Source organism: Lynx rufus, unplaced genomic scaffold (genome assembly GCF_022079265.1).
Source record: "Lynx rufus isolate CCGP_SWC_20201006 ecotype Redwood Valley unplaced genomic scaffold, mLynRuf1.p SCAF_8, whole genome shotgun sequence".
Taxonomy (NCBI): domain Eukaryota; kingdom Metazoa; phylum Chordata; class Mammalia; order Carnivora; family Felidae; genus Lynx; species Lynx rufus.
In genome coordinates, this window is record NW_025814896.1 from 41831351 (window position 1) to 41852055 (window position 20705).

The 20705-nt window shown below is 43.9% G+C and overlaps 1 protein-coding gene across 7 annotated transcripts in view; it reads right to left on the reverse strand.

Moving 5' to 3' along the window:
• The window catches only part of KIF16B (kinesin family member 16B), a 289874-nt gene that overhangs the window by 88777 nt on the left and 180392 nt on the right, over nt 1-20705 (reverse strand). For 6 of the 7 annotated variants that reach the window (XM_047067541.1, XM_047067539.1, XM_047067538.1 and 3 more), the window contains exons 18-22: nt 14428-14481; nt 11702-13060; nt 7884-8036; nt 5906-6002; nt 4865-4915 (exon numbers count right to left, since the gene is read on the reverse strand). In XM_047067541.1, coding sequence (XP_046923497.1) covers nt 4865-4915; nt 5906-6002; nt 7884-8036; nt 11702-13060; nt 14428-14481 — 1714 coding nt within the window. Of the gene's footprint in view, nt 1-1624; nt 3493-4864; nt 4916-5905; nt 6003-7883; nt 8037-11701; nt 13061-14427; nt 14482-20705 lie in introns of all 7 variants that reach the window. The other variant, XM_047067536.1, reaches the window with a different exon arrangement.

The following is a 20705-nucleotide window of genomic DNA, read 5'->3' on the forward strand; positions in this document are numbered from 1 at the left end:
ATGCCAAGGCTAATATAAATGGCTTCATGGAATCGCTGATTTGCTCAACTGCCTGCAACATTCAATGAGTAGCTACAATGAGCTCATCATGATCCCAGCTAGAAGTGGAAGAGAGAGGATGGAGCAGTGAAGAATCCACCTCCTTCCTTCTAAGACTCTGGAATTTAGTAGAACATACACATCCAAGAAACAGGAGAACACTGGCTGTGAAACCTAGGACCCGATGAAATAGCTAATAAATATAAGACACGCAACGCAATTCCTCATAGGAATGTTGAACAGAGATGGATAAAAAAGAAAGGGTCACTCGGAGGAGAGAGAGCTTCTGAAGAGCCCAGTTTCAAGCCTCTCACAGAGGAGGAGGGCAGCTGAGTACCGCGTCATAATTTGTGAAGAGAGACATACCTGAGACTGCCATGGGCATGACTCATCTCAGAAGGCAGGCCAGTGGACCAGCTCGGGCCAGCAGAACACGCTGGTCAGCGGCTGTGAGTGATGATGTGTTAGGTGGGAGGCGGAGAGGGAGGGCAGCCAGAGGAAAGAGCCGAATGCCTTCTGAGGTGACCCTGCAGCTGATAAGATTGCTTACAGAAGCCGTTAGAAAAACTCAGACTTGAAGAGGAAGAGTCTTTCCAGGACAGAAACATAAAAGCTCGGAGAAAGTCCTGGCATGTGGGGGGGCATGTGGCATAGGGGGAAGGGTAGTCAAAACTAAACCAACAAGTAAGGAGTTGAAAGCACATAGGTTGGAAAGCAATAGTCAAAATGTCTGAAAGGAGGAAGGAAAAGGCAATTAACTGAGGAAGAAGACACCGCAGGGCATGTGGTGCTGTCTCCATTCCATGTATTATAGTGAGAGGAGGGTATTTTAAATCCCTGGGTCCTTCCAGGAAGCTTGATGCATTACTAATGTGCTCTGCTACAGAGCTGTCCTAATCATGGCTAAAACGGAGGATGTCAGTGAAGGTCACTGCCAACCGGGCACTTTTTCAAGCAGCACAAATTAGCCTGACGGAATCCAGCAGACACAGACAGATTCCAAGCCACCCTACTAGAAGTCGACATGAAGCCAAAAACAATCAGAAATGCTTTAATCACCTAACAAATAATGAGGCAGACCCAAATTTACAAGGCTGAGGTTCAAGAAAAGGAAGCAGGGTGGTGATAAAGATATTTTATCAGTGCTCTGCTACCCCCGCCTTTTTTTTTAATTGTAGATACTTAACATATTTACATTTTCAATTTTAGAGGTCTGCATTTTTCTAGTGTCAAATCAGTTAGCTACACAGAGCCTTTCCGGGTCCTTGACTATTCTCATAATGTTCATTTTATTAAAAATCTCAAAAAATATGCCAAGTATTTTTATAAGTTTCCTCCTGAGAGCCTTGTCAAGTGTGCAACGAGCCACAGAGCCTCATCCTGAGAGCTGAGGGTCAGTTTCCAGACCTCGGGTGCCACGTTCTGACTGCCCTCAGGACACGGCATGTTAGGGAACAAATGGACGTTCTGGGCTCCTTCAAAGTGCTCAGCTGGGCTATTTCTTGAATCTGATGGGAGTCTGAGTTTTTCTGGGAAGACAAGTTGGACGGTTGACAAGGTTTCCTTCTCTGGAACGACGACATACCTGAATTCGCTTAAAGCACGACATCTGGTCACATCAAACTGTGCTCGTGGAGACGGTGTGTTTAGAGAATGAGTGTGGGGATAGAAAACTCGATCTTCCCTCAAAAGGGCAATGTGGGTGTTCAGAAGGACTAACGACTGGAGGTCGTCTTGGCCGGGGTCACCCTCGACTCTGACTGTCGTGTAGAGCAGTAACTGTACCTCTGCCAGAGAGGGGATGTTGACTTCCATATTTCCATGAAGAAAGTAAATCATGTCAACCAAGGTATCCTGGAAACTGGATGATAACCGAACACCGTCTGCCAAAACTAAATCAGGGATTTCTGCTTTCCAGTCAAGAGAAAGCTGAACCAGGTCTTGTTGGAACAAAGGGTGATTAGTGCGGACAGCAGCATCAGACTCGGGCATCAGGACACACAGGAGGTCACCGCAAATCTGCTGACAGAGGGTTTTGCTGTAACTAAATACGGTGAGCAGGAGACTCTCTGCAGAGCCCAAGAGTCTGATGCTCTGCCCACCAAAGCCGACTTGGATTTCCTCTAGTCCAGAGAGAGGCAGAGCATGAAAAATGCCCATTGAGGCTGAAGGGTTATCTGACAGAACCAAAGCATATAGCATGGAATGAAGCAGAAGCAAACATGCTGGCTGAGGGTCAGGTTCTGTGCAGTTAGCAACAGCAAGCCAGTAAACACCTTTGACTTCCTTTATGTCGCCTGAGAGTTCTGGTACGGAACAAGCCACGTGCTCAAGAAAGTCTTTCAGAGGCTGCTCCTGAAGTTTCAGCATCTGGGCTGGGAATCGCACAAGAGTCTGCTGAAATGCGGGTCTCCTTCCAGAATCTTCAGATTCTAGGTGCAGCACTGAGCTTGCGGAGGAGTCTGGGGATCCTGCAGCAGCAGAGGCAGCAGTGAGGCCTGGTGCTCTGAAAGGCATGGTGCCCTCTGCTGGCCTGGCGGCTCCTGCCTCTTCAGGATCGCTGCTGCCAGCCTGAGCTTCTCTGGGGAAAGAATAAGGCTCTGATGACGCCTGCTGTGACTTCAGGGGCGTGTCCAGGGGCAAGTGTTTCAGAAATGGTAGTCTTCTGATAAATGTCGTCACATGGGAGGTGAGCCCCCTGGGGTCACACAGGTTCCCTATATGCCCGGCTTGGCGGATCACCTCTGTGCCAGCCTGTAGCAGGTGACTGCTGGTATCTTTATAAAGGTCTGCCAGCCTGTGGTAAAAATAGCCCAACCCGCTGTTTCCTTCTGTCCTGATATTTATCAGCGACTGTGGAGAGTTAGCTTTTTTAGCATCTAACTCTCTCTCGACTTGCTGCTCACCACAAAACTTCCCGGCGGGTGCATGCTGAGGAACGCTGTGGGAGGCACCCTCCTCACCAGAAACCGTTTCAGAGAGGACCAAGCAGAGTAACTTGCTTTGCCTGGTCTGCTTGCTTCCATTATGTAGAGGCACTTCTTGGGACAAATCTTGCAGCAAAGTCCAGCTGGACTCGATTCCCAAGTTGTGTTTATCTTTATGAGTCATCACATCACTGAGATGTTCGGACCGATGCTGATGTTTTGTGTCACTGGTGTTGCTTTCGTTAAGAAATGTGATTTCAGGTAGACTGAAACGTTTTGGTTGGAAACAGCCTGCACACTCAGGATCACCGTATCCACGATCACTGTTCTGCCACACCTTGTGTACGGAGGACCGATGTCTTCGCTGGTGGGCTCTCTCGCACGATGCTGAGGAGGGAGCAGGAGACGCCGAGATGCTCTGTGTCGTGGGAGGACCCGGATGGTTGTTCCGCTCCACCTCCCTCCCCTCTTCTCTGCCGGAAGGGCCAGTGACATCTCTGGGCAGCAGCGGGGCAAGATACCTTTTCTGTTCAAGATGTCAAAAACAGTTGAAATGGGGGTTGGCAGCATCTTTTGCAAATCTTTTTGCACATGAAGATTCCTGCAGTCATTGGTTTCATTGTGTAGATTAATGCAGAGGTTAAATCGAAAGCCTAAGCTATTCATATTGATTGATACATGATTTAAGAATGGATGATCTGATTCACACACAGGACATCAATTTCCATATTATTTATCTTACAAATTGCCAAGTGTTTGAAAGAAATATGTTGTGCGGGATTGATCCACAGTATCCACTTCTTGGTCTAATATTTCAATTGCTCCAAAATAAATCCTAAGATCTTTGACTCAATTTGCAAAAGGTCAGACTTAGTTGTGAAAATAAGTCCATGACTGTATGTCCAAAATGTAAAAGTAATCAGGGCACACTTAATGAAAATCAGATGACAGGGCCAAAAGGAAACTGACAAGTATTTCAACCTCAGTCATATTTCTCTTGCCTCTTGGTTCACTTCATGGGAATCTTTAATTATACTTGCCCTGGTTAGACTGCCGTGACCAGAGCTACGAACCAGCACTGTGAAAGGCTTCCCCGCTACAGGCCAGGCACAGTGGACACAAAGAAATAACAGGCAACGTCCTACACTTCACAAGGTTATCTGCTAGAGAGAAGGATGTCTAGAGGAAGACAATGTCATTAATGGACCACCGGGGTGGAGGCGTGGCAGTGGCCAAAGTCAGCTAAGCCTCCTGTGGGACACCCAGCCCTTCACCTCTTGTTCTCTGTTCTGTAATATATGGGCGCCATCTGTAAGACTTCTACCACCTAGTTTTGTTTTGTTTGTTTTTGTTTTGTTTTGTTTTTTAATTTAGGAATGTATGGGAAGGATAGGTCCCTCAGTGGAAGAAAATACTATAAGTAAAACCTTACAAATCGTATGCCCAAATAAACCTTGGTTTGACAATCCACCAGAGAAATAAGCTAATCAACCAAGAGTATGTCCTTTGTACTACTGCCAACTCACAGTCCATAAAATGAGCAGGGTTTTTAAAACATTGAGAAGTGTTCAGTTTCACTTCCAAACCCCATATCTGATTCTGATTATATAATTCTGCCTTTTAAATGCAGACCAGGGGAAAGGATACTGTTACAAATGAAAAACTGGGCAAGGAGCCTCCACCACAGTTACATGCCATTCAAATAAAGTCCAAGCAGTTTTCAACCTGCAGGATTCCGTTTAATTTTAAGTCCATATAATAGCTTGCCTTCCCTATTAGCCATTAATCTCACTGGGACTTCAAAATTCTAATTACGCAACCAAACATTAAGAAAATTTAATCACACGAGCATGCCATAATTTAAGGCGACCTTATCAATCTGAAAAATCATTACCTACCTCATATTTTAGCTTACGTTGAATGGTGCCATTGTGGAGTTTCTCATTATCCTGATAAGAAAATAAAAAGCGCTCTATATTAAATTATAGCTTGTTCATAGAGGGAAAAGAAACTGATTTGATTAGAAATATTTATGGAAACAAAATTCTAAAGAAACATACTTACTCAACAATGACATCCCTTCTATAGAATTTATATTCCCAAGGTAAGTATGACTCTATCGCTCCATCTGCCTGTAAGGGAACTGAAGCATCTATTCCTAATCTTAAAATTCTAAGAATAATATGAACATATTAAATAAAATTCAATAAATTAAATAAATGAAATAAAACTTCCTTAGGACCCTTATTAACTTGAGGAATAGGAATGAAATGTTTCTATTTTGATAAAAATCAACATCACATATACGTATCTTCTCAAAAGCAAAATTATATATCTACTCAGGATAATTCATCAAGGAAAATTAAATACTTAAGGAAATTGGTTGTATTTTTTGGAGAAAACGGAAAAATGTTACATGTAGAATCTTTATAAGTCAAAGTAAATAAAGCATTTTAGTAGACTCTATATTCAGTTAAGAATTCCCCCAGAAGTACAAAATTCTTAAATAAACAAAGTTTCTCTTGAACCAATACTATGTATAACATGTTAAGCTCCACCCAAGCTATATTTAATTTTTAGAGAACATTCTGCATCTCAGTTTTCTCACCGAGAAACAATAATAAGGGGGCCCATCACCACTACCTCCACCAACTTATGGAGAGGTCACCTTGAAAACTAATGATGGGGTGCATGGGTGGCTCAGTCGGTTAAGCATCCAACTTTGGCTTGGGTCATGATCTCATGAGTTCGAGCCCAGCGTCGGGCTCTGTGCTGATACCTCAGAGCCTAGAGCCTGCTTCAGATTCTCTGTCTCCCTCTCTCTCTGCCCCTCCCCAACTCACGCTCTGTCTCTGTCTCTCAAATACAAATAAACATTAAAAAAAAAAAAACTTAAAAAAATAAAACAAATGACTGATGGCTTGGCACCCTCAGCTCACCCTCGCCACATCTGCAGATGCACTGCTATCCTCGCCAATCACGCGATGCAAATCCTGAAGTCGTCGTTGGACTTCTTCTTCAATGTAAGCACTGATCCTGCAAACAACACAGATGGGGGAGGTGGCACTTAAAGATTTCTAACCACAGAGGGCATCTGAGATCCTCAGTTTACTACGCCCTTCAAAAAGAGGTGCTCTCTCATTCTAAACATCAAACATAACAACTCGGGACCTTGACCATTTTTCTACTTTCTAAGAAATGCAGTGCCATGTGTTCATGATCTGGGTTTTCTCCAAACAAGAGAGAAGTGGACTAATAACAGAATCTTGAGAATACAAGGGAGCCAACATGATCCCATCCACATCTCTCCTGGCTCTCCTTGGTGGAACCCCTGTTCCAGGAGAATCACAGACGCTGGCTTCAGAAGGCTCCATGGCCTCAGACCAGACTCTGAAAACCCACACTTCATTCACCAAGCCTCAGTTTCTTCACATGGAAAATTGTGAGTGTTATTTCTCATATCATAAAGTCATTTAAGAGGATTAAAGGGGAGGGGGAGAGTGGGCACAATCTCTATGAATCTTCACTATTCCAAGGGAACAATGGCTTGAATTGTTTCTGCTCCATCGTGTCTCTCCATAGGCACCTGGCTGTGAGAAACCACATTTTAAAGGCCCCTCTACCTTTCAAACTGCCTGGCATGTGGCCAAGACAGTGGAAGCAAGAAACAGTTGATGATTGAAGCAGTTGTCAACTAAATATATGGCACCCTAGAGAATGGAGGTGAACGTGTATGAAGTACAACCATCCACCCAGAGAAACCAGGAAGACCGAAGAATTTTAGTTCCAGCTAAAATCTTTCTAGTGGCTCAGACTGCCCACATGGAAGGCTTGCTTAGCTCCAGACTCTCCCTCCCCCATACAGACACTGATTAGATGGATTATTTAAAATTAACTGTTTTGCATGTTTATTTCTTAGCACACTAAAAAATAATCTGGTTTCATCTTTCTAAGCACATGTGCACTCCTAGCACATCTCGGTACTATGAACCATGCCTTGATGATTTCCTGAAATGTTAGGCAAAGAGATTAATATTTTAAGTAAAAGAGCACAGAAGAATGGATAATAAAATGCAGTAGTTACCTTTCAATACTGAAAGAAAAATCATGTGCAGCTGACCCAGAGCCAAGGGCACTTACAAATGAATTACTTCTCTGGACCTTTTACTTAGAGTTTAAACTAGCCCCACTGAAGATGCAGACCTAGATTTAAGGGGCCACAGAGGCTCATACCATTCTTCATACATTTTGATATCCAAATACATGTCACCTACTGCCCAGGGCTCATGACTGCCCAATTTGAAATGTCCCCAAGACACAGCTGGAGTTGATGAAAATAATCCACTTTCTTATAGGCAAAGAATGATTAAGTCAACTTATCTGAAAGCTCTAAGTCACAGAGCAATTTACAATACCACTCAAGTTGAAAAACATTTTACTATAGTAACATCAGGTATATGTGCTATTCATGGCCATTCCAAATATACTGGTACAGTTTTTGTAACAGACTTCATCTATTTGTAATTAATGACTTCATAAATTAACTGTCAGCACAAGGTCCTTCTTCTTGGTATGGTTCAATTAACTCTACTTCTTTGTTCCTCTCAGCCTGGGTTTGGTTCACTCCTTTCTAGATGACATGGTTTCCCTGGACCTTCCAATTCTACCTTCTCACACAACACTACTCCAAAATGCCTTGGGTTTGGATGGCCAGTCCTCAGGTCTTTGGTTCCCTTCAAATGATACCTCTCCCCCCAGGCAATAAATTTATGGAGACAAAGTATACATATCTCAGAGACACCTATCACTAGTCACCTCTGATAGATCCCTTCACATGCACACTGGACAATACAAGGTACAGTGAGTCATTAAACCACATGGCAAATGTAAGTTTGGCATCTGTTTAATGTCCAGTACCTGGCATCCATCAGAGGGACCAGGTGAGATTTTTCAGCACTGGATGGCAAGCTGGAAGAAGGAGCCTTCCCCTCCATGGTCCCACGATGCCCCTTTTGAACACCATCAACCTCACAGATCTTCTGCTTCAACTGCTGGATTTCATGCTCTAATCTACAGAGATGGGAGTTACATGAATTCATTCATGAACAGTATTTCCGGAGCACCTTCACTGGGTGAGACATTGTTCTTGAAACCATGGGGGATCTAGACATTTTTTGCAAAGAGCTTTACCTTCTAGTAGTAAAGGTGCCACATATGCATCAGACAAGGTATAAGGGGATAACGAGCCATGAGAAGGATTCAGAACAATGCTGCAGGTGTTCAAAAGTTGGAGAGAGTTTAATTATCAAGGGCAAAGATATTCCCACAGTGCTGAGCCAATCCTCTGAGGTAGATGTACAGGATTCTGAGCCCCCTACCCCTGCCTCAACAAGACAGTTGGTCTTTGACCACATTTGGGGATCCCCCTACATACCTCTGTTTGACAAAAGAGATCTATGCTTTAAAGAATTTTTAACCACCACCAACCCAAGGAGGATCTGCATGGTCAAGGCAGTTCTAAGTTGAATCTTCAGAGGCCTGTAGGAATTTGGGCATTTGGAGATGAGGGTTAAGGGCTCTCCAGGTACAAAAAGCAATAAGTCACAAAAACTAGAAATCCACTTTGGCTAAGGCAGAGGGTGTGGGAAAGGGAAACAGGAGAGAGACCTAGGAAGGCAAGGTGAGTATCTTGAGAAATTAAACCACTGTAGAACCAAACACTTATTTCCAATGATAAATGATACATCCAATATGAGGTCAAGTGTGTGTAAGCTCATTCTCCTGCTGGCCCGGGTATGCTTGGATCCAGGGCCAGGAGGCTAGAGGGCCAAGCTTGCCAGTAAATTTGGCCCAGGAAACATAGGCGCTACAGCTCCCTCACTGTGTGAACTAAGGCGAGTTAATGAAATCTGGGCCTCAATTTTTTCATACACCAATCTGAAGAGTCAACTAGTCTAAATTCCTTCAGTCCCAAACTTCAAGGATTCTAGCTTCAGATGTTGGCACAGCATGATCCTACCAGCTCTCTGGTGTTACCAACAGCAATTTGATGGACCTACATGAAGGCCAAGTTCTCAACTCGCAGGGATGTAATTACAAGGTCACCAGGGTCAGCACTCATGGGTTCCATGGAGGCAATGCCCAGCCTAACTCAGCCATTCATCTGTCTGCTGATGAGCAAGTACTTACTAAGCATCAACTTCCACAGCATGTAGTCTTTTCAAAGGAGGAAGAAAAATGCATAAACATTGACATCAGGGGCCAGTTGGTGGGCCAAGAACAAGGGAACAATATTAATACAAACTCTTAGAGATGGTAAGGAAAACGAGCCAGATACAAGCAAGTAACTGCCAACATTTATAGTTAAGATGACATGTACCAGAGTCGGTCAAAGACATCTTTCAGGAGTGGGGCAGTGGAAAAGATACCACAGAGCAAAGGGGTTGTTGGCATGGGGTCCTGAAGCCCCAACAGGATTTCTATGGGTGGCAAGGGAAGCAGGGCATCCCAGGAAAGGATTGTAGCACATATGAAGACAAGAGGACGAAGTGGCTCAGAGTGGGCTGGTGAGTAGACCTGCCACTTTCTAACTGCGTGACACTTGTCCCCAATGACTATATAACCACTGGGTGGAAAAGATGACAGAGAATGGATTAAATCTTGCTCATAAGGAAGCCAACAAGGAAAGCCAAGTTCAGTGCACTGTTGTCTAAGCTAGTTCTACTTGAATTTAAAATTTCACACTTGTGGGATTTCACAAGCGGCTGACTCAGGCCACACGGCAGGCCCTGGCTTAGCCGTGAGAACCCAGAGAGATAATAACACACAAAACCAACACCCACAGAAAGCTGCAGTAGCATCACAGCCAGAGCAAAGAGCTCAGAATTTGTTGGCCTGAATTAGGTCTTAGCAAAGTCTACTCCATCAAAACACATGAAGCCAAAAGCATCCTTTGTGTGGCTTCTGGAGGAACGCTGACATCAGGAAATCACTTCCCTGGAAATCACAATACTGTATCCGCTATAATAGAGTATTAATACTAATGGCCAGGGAGTGAAGCTGGTTGACAAAAGCCAGGGACATCAAGCTAAAAGCCCACGTGGCATTCTCACTGCACACTGCAGGATATAAATTGAGAGCGTGCCCTCCACTGCTTTAAATTTCCTGGGGCTGGAGCTTTGTCCGGCAATTTCATTTACATAACATACCTGCAATCATTTTCTTAGAACTCCAACCTATTTCTCCGAAGTAATAGCATTATGGTTTTTGATTGTTATTTCTTGCTGTTTTGCCAGAGGGAATTACCAGAGAGCAAAGGTAAATAGAACCCACAGTATAAGCAGATCATTTGAAAGGGAGGTTGTCCCAAACTGTTCAGGCAAGATGATGGAGAGAGGCTCCAGCCTCAGGTCTTGCTTTGTCATTAGTATGGATCCTTGGCGTCTGCCAATATCAAGCTGGGCTCCTACAAGCCAGCCGACTGGGCTTCGGTTGCAGCCCCTCTGGAGGCGCTGTGGGTGCCTGGAATGCTGGAGAGGGGGCAGCGGTCCAGGCCCTCCAACCTAGGCTTCAGGTAAGATCTCAACCGACCAAGGGGTCTGGAGCTAAAGAAAATGCACAGGCCCCTGGTCTCCTCCGCCCTCTTGTAAGAGGACGCACTGAGGCCCAAAGATCAAAGAGCCTGCCGAGGCCAGCCAGGCAGGAACGGGGTGGGCCAGGGTATGAAAGCTGGGCAGGACAACAAAGCGGGTGATGTCTGCACACCAGGCAGACTACCTACTTTCTGGGAGTCTTGGCATCACGTCTGCTGGGCTACCAGAAAAACGTGTTCTTGACTTCATGCACTTATTCCTTCTGAGAACCTACCGTGTGGGAAGCGTGGTGACAGGGAATGGGTGGGAGAAGATAAATACCTTTCTTTACCATGAAAATAGTGCCAGTTCCTAGTTTTATTTTTCATAACACCAAAAGTAACATGAGTAAATCATCACCACACGTGCTTGAATATACCGCTCGCTGTGTTCATGAATCACCTGGAGAATTTTGTTTGTTTAGCAGTTTCCTTTTTAATACAGAATCCTGGGGCCTCCTTCAAATACTGTGAATCAGGAAGGGAAGGAAAAAGGCTATTTTTCAGTTTCCCAACAGGGGTGGAAATCAGCACCTGCTCTGTGTGGTCTGTGACTGAAGGGATGATGCTGTATTGTAACTAGTGCTGGTCACAGAGAAGATGTTAGGCCCAGGGTGAGGGTGATGCGGGGAATAGGGGAGGGTAGGAAAAATTCTGAGGAGGGATGGTCGGGGGAGGGGGGTGCGAGAAGGGGAGGACAGAAGGAAGAAAGGAGGGAGGAAGGGAAGGGAAAGAGAAAAGGGAGGGGAGGGGACAGATACAGGGGAGGGGGCAAGCTGGAAGCAGTCGTATTTATCAAATATGACAATAATCGTATTCCATAAGTCAGTGGAGTCATAGACAAGGGCTCTGGTTTTGTTTGAGTGTTTTTTTCAATGGCAGGCCAACGATTCTCAGATGAGGATCCTAAGGAGCAAGAAAATGTGGGGGGGGGGTGCTTTTCTCAGCTTTGGTTGGACCACAAGCGTTGGCTGCTGTATCAGAGAACACATAGGCGAACAGAATCACTTTTTTAGAAAGACAGCTAGACGCACACCTTGAGAGGGCGGAAAACACACCACCTTTGGCACCTACGGTGTGCCGTGCTCTCCCTGTCCAGCCTCACCTCTCCCGGTCCTTCTCCAGGGCTTCCTGCTCAGCTTCCAGGCTGGCCCGGAGGCCGGACTGCTCGCTGCTGCTGCTGTTCAGCGTGGCCAGTCTCTGCCTCTGCTCCTCGATCTCCAGGCCCAGGGTGGAGCGCCTCTGCAGGGCCCAGTGCCTCCTCTCCAGCCTGGCCACGGCCCGCTCCAGCGCCTCGCGCTGCTGCTTCTCCCGTGACTCGAGGATCTCCTTTTCCTTCTTCCTCACTTTTTCTTCCTGACGGGCGATGTTGGCAGTGAACTCAAAGGTGGCTTGGAGCTTCTGCAGCTGGCTCGCGTTGGCCTGGTACTGAGCGAGCTGTTCCTCTTTTTCTTCCATTTCTTTTTCCACTTGATAAAGAGTGTTGTCTAAGCCGAGAGGACCTCTGTCAAGGATTTCAAACGCTCTCTGCTTTTCCTCCAACAGGGTTGGCAAATGATGCTGCAGGAGGTACTGGAGCTGGCGTTCCTTATACTGCAGCCTGTATTCCGCGGGCTTTATCTTCTCGAGGATTTGAGCCGCCTGGGTGACGTGTGTGACACCCTCGGCATCTTTCTCCGACACTCTGAAGTCATCTTCGTTTGCAGACTTTAAACGCTCCAGGAGTTCTTGTTCCTCTTCGACTTCTTTTCTCAGGAGGTCCTTCTGCTGAACCAGGTCCTTCTCCAAGTTGGCCAGCTTGACCAGCTGCCTTCTCTTGAACTCCAGGAAACGCAGCTGAGCCCGTTCTGACTCCTCGCCGTCGTCCTCCCCTTCGGCCCGGGCCTCCTTCACCCGCAGGAGGGCCTCCCGGATGCCCTCCAGGTCCCTCCTCTCCTCCTCCACCCGCTGCACCTCCCCTCGCTGGAGGAGCCGGCTCATCTCCCGCTTCTGGCGCAGCTGCTCCTCTAGGTGCACCACGAGCACGACCTGCTCCTTCTCCTGCTCCTCCAGCCTCTTCTTCTCCAACTCGAGCTTGGCATACTGCTCGTCCTTCTCCTTCTTGAGGCGGTCCAGCTCTCGAAATATCTGGATCTTCTCGGCCTTCTCGTTGTTGTTGAGCTCCTGGAGCCGCTGGAGCTCTTCTTTGACTCGGAGAAAGCTCTCCTCCTCCTGCTTCTTCTTCTGCAGCTCGATTTCCTGCTGCTCCCGCAGCCTTTCCTCTTCGAACTTTTCCTTCTCGGCAAGCAAATCCTTCAGCTTGCTCTCGATGTGGAAGCTGCGGCGTTTGAGGCTCTCCTCCTGCTTGCGGATCTGCAGCTGGACAATCTCCGTCTCCTTGCGCTGAGTCTCCACCTCCTGCTGCATCCGCTCCAGTTCTGCCTTATCTGACTTCTGCTTTTCTTCCATTTCTGCTATGAGTTTCCTGAAATGCCAAACGTTGACCCATCATCGTCTGCTTGCTACATACGAATGGTGCTCGAACTTTTCCCTACCTGAAATGTTCTGAACATGGACACGTGCCACAAAGTCAGGCCCTTCACTAAAATAAAAAGTGGGGGGAACTGCTTTCCTTTTCATTTCCGGCAGCACACTGCTTAGCTTTTTCACTCTGTAACTGTCCAACATATCATTTGCCTAATCTCCTGAAGTTGCCTCTGATATCATTTCTTTGTAGAGTCTATAAGCATAATGTGTTATGCATGATATAATTTTAAAAGCCCCCTGAGCTCAAAGAGAAAGAACCGTGCCCAATTTAAATTTAAATGTGAATAATGTTATTCAGCCCAATGGCTAAAACTCAATAGAAATTCAGTTACAAAATGACATTAAATAAAAATGCTTATGCTGTCCTCAACTCATTGGGGTCAAATATCAAAGTCAAGATAATCGACAGTTCATTGTTGCAGCTCAAATAACCGCATGCTATTTAGCATTTAATCACTAGTTTAGGACAAATGGTAATCACCAAATGGCCCCAAATATTAGTTTATTAACACATAACACTGAGAATAACAGGAGTCTCCATAGAAAACTGAGATGCATGATTTCAGGGGTTACATGTCATGCTTGGTCTATAGCATTCTAAACTCCAGGTTCCAGAAAATAAATATCCAATTTACAGATTTTCTCTGGCCTTTAGTTTCTACTCTAATATATAACCTTACTCTGTTTCTTGGCTCGTTAAACAGGATGAGGGTGGGGAGAAGGAGAAAATACTTAGTTTTATCAGATAATTATATTCAGAACATATAAAAAAAACCTCTCCCAATCAGCTAAAAAAATCACTCACACACACACACACACACACACACACACACACACACACGAGAAAAGTGGGCCAAGAATTTAAAGAAGCAAATTATAGAAGGGAAATATAAATGGCCAAATAACATAAGCAAAGATGTTTAAAAGGGGAGGAGATATAAGGAAGGGGAACTGTCATTCTTTTGGCTTTTTAAAACCTCAGGCGATAATCACTAAGGGGGATATACTTTTAGATTAAACATAAGTATACATTTGGCGTATTAAATGTAACGAGTGTATGAAATTTGCCTACTGACTCTATTCCCACTTTCTCCCAAGTATTTGAAGATGTACTGTTTTCAAAACATTCAAACATGAGGTAAAACTAACCAGCTAGAGAAATGACCTACAGTCATTAAACACATAAATACTTGACACAGAGCCAGAGCAAGGTAGTGAAACAGACCCAAAGAAATCCGTCTGGAGCAGTAATGCAAGAATCCACAGACTACAGTAGTGTTAAAACCCGTACCCCACATGGCTTACCTTTTACTTTCTAATTTTTCAAGTTCTTCGCGCTGTTGCCGCTCAAATTCAAGTCTAATAAAAATCAAATGAAAATGAGTCACTTTTCAGAAACAGCTTTTCTCTCTCATTCTCGGTATATAGTTGCATATTAGAAAGAGCATCCATTTTTTAAGCATTATTTTTAATTACAATGGATTAGCAATTTAAAATGTTTTCTTTGCTCTGTGACTATGATTAGAAATTAGACATTCTTCTGGGTGCTGGCATTCAGGCTTAAAAAGAACATATTTGACCTGAAGGAAAACAAACAAAGCACGAATATATTGAAAAAGCAGGGTTAAAGGAAACTTCTAAATGATAAGCATGTCTACTCCATGCAGCTTAATCACTGATGAGTATATAAAATAGAGAATCTCTACCTTAGACAGATGGGTCCTTTTATAGGGAAAAGACTGCCAGAGAGGTGAGAGACAAAGAGAGAGAGCACAGACATCAATTAAGAAAAGAATTAACTGGGGGAAACATCAGGAAAAAAGCAGTAAGGTACTTAACAGCCAATAGCCATGCACACATTGAAGTCTCTTTTTATAAATATCGTATTTCCCAAAAATTGCATGAAGCAAAGACTCCAGGGAGTTAGATGTGTTATGTTGGCAATGTTCCCATCATGACAGCACTAATAATAACTGAGTACCAATAATAATTCTGACAGTAGTCAAATTCATATTTTTACTACTTTGTAGATGGTTATAGCGCAGGGAAGTCCACCAAGATCTTCCTATGACTAGTAGTTCTAGGATACAGAAATTACTGGGGACTACGTAGATTGTAGACAGATTTACCACAGCGTTACCAGAATAAAGGGGGCTAGTCACTGGGAGTTTTAAAACAATTTGCTAATCTATTGGTAACAAAAGTTGATCCTCCTCAAATACAAGTCTTAATGACTACAAGATTTCACAGTGTGAAATCTTATGAAACAGTGTGAACTGTAGTTCTTAAACTTCTACATTTTCCTGCTGTGGTAAATGGCAGTTAGAGCTAAAAAGTTCAACTCTGGAAAAATTCATCACAAACTTTCCCGTATGACATGCAAATCCAGGCTGGCAAAAGTAACCTTTACAATGAGCTAACAAACATTCCAAATAGATGTGTTTGTTACCTATTCATTTGAGCGAACATTGAGAGTAAGATGCCTGGTGTCTTTTATAAGCAGAACTAAGTGCTGTGCTAGGTCATTTACCCACGTTAGCTTACTTTGTCTTCCCAGCAAACCCTAAAGTTAGCAAAGTCTCTCCATCTTATAGATAAGGAACCCAGAGCTCAGGTATGTGAAACAACTTGTCCAAGGTCATAATGGTGAGATGTGGAAGAGCCAGGATTTGAACCCATGATAGCCTACTCCCAAAACAGCCTCCCTCAATTCATGAGCAATGCTCCAATTTGTGATAGACAATAAAAGATTTAAATCTTCCCTGAAACTTGTCATTTAGGGTTATACATATCCTCCCATCAAATGAAAATAATCTGTAGACTGTAGGCATTGCCATCCATGAGAAATCAATCACATAAATATATACGAAGGGTATTTGCAAGTCCCCAAGCTCAGCACATATGCCATTATACTAAGTAGGGATAAGGTTTCATTAAAGTTAATATGTGATTGTTCTCTGTTATACAACAATAAACAGAACCTTGAAAATGTTTCCTAGTAGGTATTTTTTAGACTTCAGTACAGTTTAGCTTTCCTAGAAATATTTACATGGTCAAAAAGAATCATTAGATTAAACACTTTCAAAACCAGAGAATTCCCCTAATGGAACTGCCTTTAATCTCTAGTTTTACTTTCTATGAACAGCCCAGTGTAACCAACAGTAGACACTGCTCTGACAATGTCACAGGCATGTGGTCCGAAACCAAATGCTCCCCTGAGAGTTGGGAGACCTGGGTTTGAATGAAATCCTCTCACCTGAGGACTGTGTACCAGGGGCAGGTGCTGGGCTAGGCTCTTAGCTGGCAATACCCTTCCTCTGTTCTCCCAACCCTGCCAGGGTGATATGCTTCTCATCCCCATTTTACAGAACAAAAAACTGAGGCTTAGAAAAGTTAAGTAGCAGAGGGAGAACTTGAATCCAAGTTTGATACACTAAAACCCGGGCTACTGACCACTGCAATTGTTGCTACTGAGCTGTGTCATCTCAAGAGGTCATAAAATGTGAGTTTTAATATCTTCATTTCTAACATGATGCTCTGAGCACCTACTTTTTTTTTTTTTTTTTTTTTTTTTTTATCGAGCATGGTGCCAGGCACAGGGTGGGGGCACATGAGACATAACAGCCTGTATCAGTGATGTGGTCCCTGCCTCCACAAGACTCCCAGTCTGTGACAGTCAAATAAACACAAGTGAACACCCAACGGGTTGCAAGCCAGGAAGGACACAGTGTTATAACATACAAGAGCAGGGTACTGATCCCAGAATTTGGTAGTACCTAGAATCAAGGCAAGCTTCCTGAGGAAACTTATACCGAAGCTGTGCCATTCTTCCTCATTCATGATATAGAAATTCAAGAGAAGGTCAATAAAACCACATCTTGGCTTGCTGTGGGGAAAGTGGCAAGACCCAAAGCCTAACAGGACAACAAGAAGGCAGATGGTGAAGGGCCTTGGAAAGTAAATATTAAGGACTCTGAACTTGATCCTAAAGATGGTGGCAGAAAAGGCTCACGTGATAAGAAAGAAAGAGTTGGGGCGCTGGGGTGGCTTAGTCAGTTAAGCATCAGACTTCAGCTCAGGTCATGACCTTGTGGTTTGTGAGTTAGAGCCCCACACTGGGCTCTGTGCTGAGAGCTCAGAGCCTGGAGCCTGCTTCAGATTCTGTGTCTCCCTCTCTCTCTGCCCCTCTTCTACTCATTCTCTCTCTCTCTCTCTCTCTCTCTCTCTCTCTCTCTCTCTCTCTCTCAAAATAAACATTAAAGAAAGGAAGAGTCAAAGATGCCCCTCAGGTTTCTGACCGGATTACACAGGAGGTGGGAAAGCAAGAGCTAAAAGGTCTCCAGGTGTGAACACAAATTCTAGGGACTGTGAGACCACATATGAGTCATTTAATAATATGTACTGGGATCCACTGAGATGGAGAAGAGCACTGGGGACAGACCAGTGGGGGAGGCAGAAGTCGTAATGGCAGCCACACTAGTGCCAGTACTGATGGTGGCCAAGATGAGGGCAGCAGCCACCGTCCCCTGAAGATTCACTCTACGCCCGGTTCTGAGGACTTCGCATTTAACTCTCGCAATGGCCCTGTGAGGTAGGTGCCGTCATTATCCCATTTGACATGTGAGGGACGGTCATATCACTAGTAAATGGCAGAATCAATCCTGACACCAGAGCTCACAATTTTCACCTCTTCTCCGTCCTGCCTTCGAGAAGGTAAGCCCAATTTCATACATTTGTGGAAGCTAATGACTCCAGAAAGTTCTACTAAATGAGATGTCCAGCAGGCAGGGAGATACATACAAAGGTCTAGCTCTCGGGCCATTGTCAAGGACAGAGATACAGACTTGGGATTCACCAGCATCTAGACTGCAACTGAAACCACAAAAGCGGATGAGGTTACCCAGGATGTATGTATGGAATGAGAATAAAGGAGCTTAGTGACAAATCTGGAAGACCACGGATACCGCAGTGACTGGCAGAGAACGAGGCTAAGGAGCAGTTAAAGACACAGAGAGAAGGTTAGGAAAGAGTGGGCACAGGAAAGCAAAGGGAAGGGAGAAAAGTAGTATGAAATGCTCCAGTAAAGTCAAGTAAGATAGGGCCCAAGGAGAACTCACTGAACTTAGCAACATGGAGGTCACTGGCAAACTTGGAGTGAGCTTTTCTGGGTTTGGGGCCAGACTGCAGTGGACTGGGACTGAATGGGAGGAGAGCAGAGGCTGAACAATAGAGAGTGTTCTCAGTAACGTTAGTTATGAAGGGGAAGTGGTAGTTTTAGGAGAATGGGTCCTCATTTTAAAAGCTGGAAGAGACTTGTGCGTATTTAAACCCTGGTATAAACAAGCCAGAAGAGACAGAGTGTAAACAAATTGGGGATAGAGGCCCCTAAGCTGGAATTGGAAGGAAAGGACAGAACGATGGCTAAGAACATGGGCTTTGGAATTAGTCTACCCCAGATCAAATCCTGGCTCCTATAAGACCACGGGACAATTTCTCTCTAAGCCTTAATTTCCTCATCTGGAACTACACTCGAGAATAAGCTTAGTCCTTGCTGAGTGGAGGATCCAATGGAAGTATATAATGAGCACTTAGCAGTTAACAAATATTAGCTATGAATCCTACAGCATCCATAGTACAGGTAGGAGAAGACAAAGAGCAATTCAGCCATTGTGACAGGAAGGATGGAGGAAAAGACAAAAGCAAAGCAGACATGGGCTTTGGTGGTGGTGTTTCTTAGGACTTCTGTATTCTCTGTGAGGTCAGAAGCAAGGTCCTCTGCTAAGAATAAGGAGGAAGGTGGCGGGGTTAGAGACATAAAGAACATGAAGATTACTAGTAATACCTGAAAAGGCCAATGGACAAGAGAACTGATAAGGACAACAAACCAAAAGGGGGTGGGTGGGTGGGCATCACTCAAGCCTAGGGATCATTAATTTACAGAGGTGCCCATCTCTGTGTTGACATGGCTTTCTCTCATAGCATTGGGCTGAGATATCAGATACAGGCTCAGGGCAGGGAGAAAATTCAATGGAACCAGGTGGGTCTCCAACAAGTGAAAGAACCAAAGGACCATCTGAGGACTTGGGAAGAGGACAGCTCAAGTGTTGGGGATGAAAACTTGACTGGACAGAGAAGTAAGTGGAGATGCAGCAAGTCTTCTTACAGGTGAAATGAAGAAATCTAAGAAGTCTCCAGGCTGAAAAAGTAAATATGCTTACTTAACCATAAGTATCCATACGGAATCACCCAAGATAACAGCAGGACTGAAAAAGATGGTGAAGCTTAGAAAGTAAGTTTAGATGACAACAGTAAGGAGGGGCAAAGGCTGGGAGAGGCAGGTGCCATAAGTGAACACATCAGAGCTCTGTGGGGCAGGGGAAGGGTGGTCTGAGGGCAGCTTCAGGGGAACCGGATTCTCTGGGCTGATGAGAACCCTGGCTCCTCCTTGGTAGAAGTTCTCATTTCAGATTGTGATAAGGAAAGGAAAAGAACTTGGACGAACGGAAGCTGTCAACTTTAGATGTAATGAGGCTGTCTGACCCCTCCTGAAGAGAGGCATCTAATGATATGTAATGTTCTGAGTTAAGAAGTCAGGGAAAGATTCCCATTTGAATTCATAAGGAAGAAGTATGGATTCATTCCTGTGGTCTCTTTCTAAAATGGGAAAAAAAGTTTGACTGCTTTCTACTAAAAGCAATGCCCTTGATAACAAATGACCCTTCTTTCCTAAAATATAAGAGTTAAAAAAAAACAAAAACAAAACATAAAGATGCTCAGTCTTAACTTAAAACCAAGTCCCAACCATTCTGAGTCATAATTACAAAGTCAAGAACTATATTTCAAAATACGAGGTGAATTAGCTATTGCTGGTACTGTATGACTTCCATTAAATATTACATATTTACTAATCATACTTTAAAATGCACCTCTTTCCTTAATCAATGATAATTATTTCAAATAGCAAACCTCAAGAGATTGTAAAAGATAAACGTGAATGTGTTAATATCAGGGAAAGAATATCAACTATAATTGTATTTTAATGTGGCTTCATTTTAAATAATTGTAATTCACTATCTTATTTTACTGGAATTATCTTGGCCCCAAATGCTAATTTCCTAAATGTTACAATTAAAAGGAAAACCACAAAAGGATGTAATTTTTGCAGCTGTTTTTAGCATTTTAAAATGACATTTGGAAGTACACATACTGCGTTAGGTCCAACAAAAAAAGAAGCATACAATCTATTTTTATGAGAAAGGGCTTTTTTTTTTTTTTTGCATTAAAAAGACATCTAGCATTTTTAGGTATAATTGCACATCTTGCAATTTATATTCCTGTTATCATCGGCAGTGAAAAAGCAAGGGGGTGGGAATTTCTCAGTTCACACCATGACATTGAAAGTGAGACTGTGATTATCAAAAAAAAGAAAGAAAAAGAAAAATTTAAATGAACTGAAGGCATAAATATCCAAGTCCTTATGTTATGCCAGGGGTGATTAGTTTTGTGTCTTTGATGTCGTTTCACTTTCAAAAAGGAGGCAAACAGCTACTCAAGTGCAGCCAACACTTGTACTGGCAGCTGTG